The 6,815-nt window shown below is 59.3% G+C and overlaps 1 protein-coding gene across 1 annotated transcript in view; it reads left to right on the top strand.

Moving 5' to 3' along the window:
• The window catches only part of RAP1GAP (RAP1 GTPase activating protein), a 31,006-nt gene that overhangs the window by 19,089 nt on the left and 5,102 nt on the right, over positions 1–6,815 (top strand). Inside the window, exons 16-19 of the mRNA XM_008585784.1 lie at positions 1,867–1,998; positions 3,814–3,891; positions 4,869–4,978; positions 6,032–6,145. Of these exons, the coding sequence (XP_008584006.1) occupies positions 1,867–1,998; positions 3,814–3,891; positions 4,869–4,978; positions 6,032–6,145 (434 nt within the window). The remainder of the gene's footprint in view (positions 1–1,866; positions 1,999–3,813; positions 3,892–4,868; positions 4,979–6,031; positions 6,146–6,815) is intronic.

The raw sequence follows: 6,815 nt of genomic DNA, 5'->3' as shown, positions 1-6,815 counted from the left end.
GGGGTGCAGGGTTGGAGTCCGGGGGGCCAGAGGAAGAGGCGAGTGGTGTGGCCGGAGGCGGGCGCGCACTGGGGTGGGGTCTGGGGTGGGCTAATGGACGTGGGGTGTGGTTAGAGGTGGGCTCACACTGGGGTGGGGTCTGGGGTGGGCTAATGGACGTGGGGTGTGGTCGGAGGTGGGCTCACACTGGAGATGGAGTCTGGGGTTGGGGCAGAGACGGGCTGGTGTTGGGGGTGGAGTCGGGTGGGGGCGTGGCTCGGGGCAGGCCTAGGCTTTAGTTGGCTCTTAGAGTTGGGGTTTGGTCTGTGCCTTGAGTAGAGTTTGAGGCTGGAAGTAGACTGTGAGGTGGGGCTTTGCCTTGGGGAGGAGTTAATGGGTGGAGGTGGGGCCTAGGCTTGGGGCAGAGTCCGCCTGGGAATTCAGCTGAAGGTTGGAGCCGTCTAGGTAGCAGCAAGATACTGCTAGTACAAAGGGTAGTGGCTACCTACTCAGCAGGCAGAGAGGAGGAGCCCCCTCTTTCTTGACTGAGGGAAAGAAAGAGGTCCTGGAAGGGGTGTGTGAGACGAGTGACCATTGGAAAGGGACCTGGCCTGTGTGACCTACCCTGGCTGTCCCCGATTTAGCTTAGCATTAAAAGCAAACTCCCTGGGTTCAAATTCCAGCTCTGCCACTTAACAGCTTGGTCATTCTCACTTTCTTTATCAGTTGAGTAGGGTAATGGTAACTTACCTTATACAATTATTGTTGAGTTATTTATAATGCAATTAGGTTAGTGCAATATAAGTTAACAAGCAAAATGCAAAACCCTTCCCCATCTGCTTCAGCAACCGTTGTCCAGAGTGAAAGGCAGAGAAGGTGGGAGTTCCTCCTCCCCCTTGGACAGGGCCCGGAGTTACCCAGGCTGCAGGGCCCCAGGCAGGGACCTCTTTGCCACTGTCTTCTCCACCCGTGGGAGGAGGACTGCCCAACCTGCAGGTGAAGCCAGGCTGCTTGGGCCTCACCCTCACCCCAGGGCAGGCACAAAGCTGGAGCTATGGGTTTGCATGAGGGGATTAGCCCAGCTGCTGTAGCCTGTCCTGGAACTGAGGTGAGCAGTTTCACTGTCTTTGAGAAAGAAGCTTGGAGAGATCCCTGCCTCTGCCCATTGGAGACAGGAACAGGTGGGGTGAACATGGGTCTGGGGTGTCTTTGAGGAGAGCTCCACATCTGGTAGGTGCCAGCGGTGCACCTAGGTTAGGTCAAAGAATTTCTCTGAGGCAGCAGAGCCCACAGTTAAAGACATGGGATTTGGCATATGAGTTCCAGGGTCACCTCTGCCTCAGTTTCATTACGTGTCAGACGGACATGATGGTAGTCCCCACCTCATAGGGCGGATTGAATGACAGAGTGAATGTAAAGTACCTGGCCCCAGGGTAGGCATCCAGTGTAGATTGGTCTTAAAAAAGCAGGGAAGGGAGACAGGAAAAGAAAGAAAGATGCTGAGAGACCCGAAAAGGAAAGAGACTGAGGTTTTGGAAGGGTTCTCTGTGCACACTTTTGGTCATGACCCAGAATCTTCTGCAGTCCCTACCACAACCACATGAGGCAGAGACTCAACACATATCAGCTGTGTAACTCAGTGGCTTGCCCAAGGCCACCCAGCAAGTTGGTAGCAGAGCCAAGGCCCAAACTACCCTTAGGCACCATGTGTACCTGCCTTTTGTTTTGCATATAGGGAAATTGAGGCCTCAGGATGGGGAGGGACTTCTGGGGTCACCAGAAGTGGCAGTGGTCGGGGAGGATCAGATGCCTGGTCTTCTGGGTTTCCCAAAAGGGGAGGGGCCTTATGGAACCTGCACCTCCCCCACCCCACCCTCACCTACACAGCGGGTCATTCGGAGCCGCAGCCAGTCCATGGATGCCATGGGACTAAGCAACAAGAAGCCCAACACCGTGTCCACCAGCCACAGTGGGAGCTTCACACCCAACAACCCCGACCTGGCCAAGGCGGCTGGAATAGTGAGTGCCCTCCCCAGCTCCCGCTCAGCTGTCCCTCCCCCGGGGACCCTCAGCTCTCCCCTGCCTTCTGAGGCCCGGTCCCACTTCCCTCCATTGCCCTGCTGTCCACGTGCCTGTCCTGGGCTCTGGATTCGGTCTAGCCACTGCTGTCCCTGGGGTCAAGTGCCCAGGCTGGGACCCTGGGTGCTGAGAGTCTGCAACCCCCTCCCTGGCTCCTTGGCCCTCCCTCCTCCTGGCCCCTATTCATTGGGTGTGACTTTCTGCAGGGCAGCTCTGGGGCAGCCTCTGTGTCACATTCCTTATTGAGTACCTACTCTCTGTTGTGTGCTGGGAACTGGGCTGCTGTGTGGGCACCTCTTGTCAAGCCATGGGTTTCTGGGAGCACCTATACTGTGTGTCAGGCTGTGGGCACCTACTGTGTGTCAGGACTTGGCTGCTGTGTGGACATGCACTCTGTGAGCATCAGCTGTGGGCCTGGCCCTGAGTTCCTGTGAGCACCTCCTGTGAGCACCTCCTGTGAGCACCTCCTGTGTGTCGGGTTCCGGGCTGCTGTGTGGGCATTGACTCTAAGCACCTACTGTGTACCTGGCCCTGGGCTGCTGTGTGAGAACCTACTGTGTGTCAGGAAATGGACTGCTGTATGAGCACATCCTGTGTGCTAAGCCCTGTACGTCAGTGAACACCTACTGTGTGTCAGGAAGTGAGCTGCTGTGTGGGCACTTCCTCTGTGAGCTCCTCCCGTGTGTCTGCTGCAGCCAGGGCGTCTGTGGTGTGGCTGCCTGTTGTGTGTCTTGTGTGAACCTCTCCTGAGTGAGCACCTGCCGCGTGAGGACTGACTGTCTGCCAGGTTCTGTGGGATTCTGCTGCCCACACTCGGGAGTGCTGGACGCACAGGATGAAAAAGGCCTGTGACCCTGGGCCACGCTGCTCTCTGCCGCCTAGTGGCCGTGTCAGGACACTGCACCCACTGCTCCGCTCCCGTCCATCCGTCCATCCACCCATCCATCCATCGTGTATTGGCTGTCTGCTGCATGCCGAGCCTTGCACTCAGTGCCATGAGGCTGTGTCACGTGGCAGGAGGGAACCCCCACCCCTGCCCTGTGGTCCGGCCTGGCCTCTGCTGTCCAGCAGTCAGCAAGCCCACTGTCATCAGAGGAGCAGGCCCAACCTCCCCCAACCCAGATTTACCAACCACTCCTTTCCTCCCCACCGGAGTGGCCCATCCTCCTGTGGGTGGCCACAGAGGGGCCCCGGGGACCAGGCCGGGCCAGCAGCACGTACCGCGGCAGTAACCGGAGCCATTTCTGTTCTCGTTTTTGCACACCTCTCTCTTCATGTCGCCTCCTTTTTCTTCCCTTCCCCTTCCTGGTTTTTCCTCCCTTCCTCTCTCCCTCTTCTGCTCCCTTGACCTCTCTCTGCCTTCTCACACTGTTGTGTTTCTTCTCTCCTCTGGCTCCTGCCTTTCTGCTCCCTCTCCTCCCCTTTCCTCCGTTCTCCCCTTGCTGTCCGTCTGTCCCGACCTCACCCCGGCCCGTCTTCCTGGCTCTGTCTCCATCCTTCACCCTGTGTCCCATCTCGTGTGCCCTCTCACACACGCGTGCCTGTCTCTGTGTGACTGTCTGTTTGCTAATCTCTCTCTCCTTCTCCTCTGTCCTCCGTCTCTCTGTCCCCTGTCTCCCTCCTCTGTTTCTGTCTGTCTGTCTGCCTCCTTCCCCCCGCTCCTCTCTGTGTCTCCCCTCCTGCCATCTCTCTCTGACTCTCTCTGCCTCTCTCTCCCTCTCTCTCTCTCTGCCCTCACCCTTTGCCGCTTGCCAGTCATTGCTTATTCCTGGGAAAAGTGCGAGTAGATTCGGACGCCGGGGCAGTGCCATAGGCATAGGAACCGTGGAAGAGGTTGTCGTCCGCAGGGCCGCGGCTCTGGAGGCTACCTGCACGCGCTGCTCTCTGCTGGCTCTCAGGACGGAGGCCATATTGGGGACGTTGCCCCCTGCCCCCGGGACAGGCCCCAGGGCGTGCAGGCTGGAGTGCCGGCAGCTCCAATGGCACTCAGCACCTGCTTTGGGGCCTAATATCTGTGCCAGAGCCAGTGTCCCTCACCAGGGGCTTCTGGCCCTGCCCTGGCCCCTGGCCCAGTCCCTGCCAGGATCGTGTACCCAAAGGCCCTGTGCCCAGCTGCACGTCCCCCAATATCGCCGGGTTCTGCATGGAGCGCCATCCCTCTCCTCTGCCCTGGCTCCCCCTCCCCTCCATGAATTGGCCTAGGGGGTCTTGCCCCTCAGTGCCTCCTTGGGGCCCACCTCCTGCCTCCCCTGAGAAGCTGGGGACATGCTTCTGGGCCTGGGACATCCTGCCATAGTGTGTGTATGGAAACGGGGTGGGGTGAGGTAGAGATCAGCTGCTGGGCCAGGACCTCCCCCAGCCAGTTTGGGGGTTCTGAGGAGGGGCAGGGCTGGCGTGGAGCAGGGGCATGGGCTGCCCTGTGCACCCTCTCACCACCCGCCCCTAGGCTGCCCTTAGACTGCCGGTCCTGTGAAGCCCTGAGGGTGCAGGGAAGGGGTGGCCATTCTGAGAACTTGGCCACCTCCCTCCCTAGCCCAAAGTAGCTGCCCCAACCCCTGGGCCCTGCCCTTCTCCTGGACTAAGATCCCAGGTGCAGCCCTGCTGTGTGACCTCAGCAGAGACCATTGCCCTTACTGGGCCTGTTTCCCTATCTGGAGTAAGAGGGCTGTTTCTGGAGATGGACATTTTCCCTCTTTCTTTCTTGCTCATTGCCTCTGCTTCAGGGCTGGGGCAGCAGGTCCCTGGGTGGATGGGGGGGGTACTGGGGCACCCAGGGCAGGTGGGCACTGAGTTGGGGCCTCTCCTTGCAGTCACTGATTGTCCCCGGGAAGAGCCCCACAAGGAAGAAGTCGGGCCCGTTTGGCTCCCGCCGCAGCAGCGCCATTGGCATCGAGAACATTCAGGAGGTGCAGGAGAAGCGGTAGGTGGAGTGGCTGGGAGGGACAGTGCCCTGTTCTCCCCTGGCAAAGCAAAGCAGGCGGAAAGGAGCGCCCACCCCTCTGCTCTCTGTCCCCACCAGTGACAGCTGGGTGTGCAGTCAGGTCCCTGCTGTGTGTCAGGCACCAGGTCAGCATGTCACCTGACAGGCAACAGTTTCATCCATTCAGCAGTTCTGCCAGCCCCATGGGCGTCTGCACCTTGCAGATCAAGAAGCTGTAGGTCAGAGGGGTCGGGGGCTCACCCAGGCCACCCTGCCGGTGAGGGGCAGAGCTGGGATCTGAGCCCTAGTCTGTCCAGACCAGCACACAATTCCTTCCACAGCCCCAGCGTGTGCGGGAGAGTCCAGCGCTGGTTTCCAGGCAGGCTTCAGGGTGGGCCTGGGAGTCTTCGAGTGCCCGTTTGTGGGCAGCAGGGCTGCCCCTGGAGAGCAGAGGATGGTTCCTGGGTGTGAATCCTGTTTCCACCATACTGGGGCTGTGTGACCTTGGGCAAGTCACTGTACTTCTCTGAGCCTCACTATCTCAGTCTGAAAAAAAGGGATAAGAACACAGCCAATGGTGTGGGGCTGCTGTGAAGGTTCTGTGTGATGCACCTGAAGCTGGGGTCAGGTGCCCTGAGGATGCTCCAAGAGTGGAGCTGGCGCCATCCTTGCTGCCACTAGAGGTAGAATGCTGTGAATGCTGGGATCGAGTCTTGCTGTTGCCTATTCTAACTGCCTGTCCTGCGCAGATTCCTTCCCATCTCCGAATCCCAGTTTCCTTATCCAGAATGGGGGACAGTTATACCTCCTTTTGTGGGGAGGGCTTGAGACGTGTCCTGCTCCTGTCACATATAGCTTCATCGGTGCCTGCCCCATCATTGGCCAGGCCAGCCAGGGAGCCCACAGGGACTGCTCTGGGGTTGGCTTCTGGGGTACAAGCTGTGGGTGCAAGGCAGAAGGTGCCCATGGCCTCCCCTCACCGCCTGGGCCTCCTTCTACCCCTGATGTCAGGCCTGGTGCTGAATCCCCCTGCTGCCCCCGTGTGCCCCGCAGGGAGAGCCCTCCAGCTGGCCAGAAGACCCCAGACAGCGGGCACGCCTCCCAGGAGCCCAAGTCAGAGAACTCATCCACTCAGAGCTCCCCAGAGATGCCCACGACCAAGAACAGGTTGGGGCTCGGGCATGTGGGCTGTGGGCCTGGGGATGGTAGATCATCTTTTCCATTCCCGCCTGGGCCCGGGGCTGCCCAGAGCCTTGACACCGGCTCCTCAGTGTGTCAGGGATCCTGGGGCATCCAGGAGTGCCTTGTGCATACCAGGCCCGTGCCAAGCTCTGGAACACAGCGGTGACTTGTGCATACACAGTGCCCACCTCATGGAGCTGCCCACCCAGTGTGACATAACCTAATAAGCCATTTCTAGATAGTGGTGGTGGGAGGAACACAGAGCAGGGGTGGAGGTGTGGTGCAGAATGACGGGGGCAGTGGTGTTTTGGATGAGGGTCCTCAAGGAGGACAGCTCCCGGGGTGACATCTGAATTGGGAGCTGAACGAGGAGCCAGCCCTGCTAAGACTGGCGTGGCAGAGAAGATGGTCCAGGCAGGAGCAGAGCGAGTGCAGAGGCCGCGGGGCAGGCTTTTGGGATAGAAAGCAGGGAGCTGTCGGAGCCGGGCCGGGCCAGCAGGCGTGTCGAGGGTGGTGCCGGGGCTGAGGTGGAAGGGGTGGGCAGGGGCGAGCGCATGGCTTTGGAGGCTGGAGGAGAGCTTCGAATGTTATCCTAAGTGCATCCAGGAGCCTTCAGGGGATTTTTTTTTTTTTTTTTTTTTTTTTTTTTTTTTTT

Source organism: Galeopterus variegatus, unplaced genomic scaffold, assembly GCF_000696425.1.
Source record: "Galeopterus variegatus unplaced genomic scaffold, G_variegatus-3.0.2 Scaffold3711, whole genome shotgun sequence".
Lineage (NCBI taxonomy): Eukaryota > Metazoa > Chordata > Mammalia > Dermoptera > Cynocephalidae > Galeopterus > Galeopterus variegatus.
Note: the sequence above shows the minus strand (reverse complement) of the source record. Positions and strands in the feature narration are given on the sequence as shown.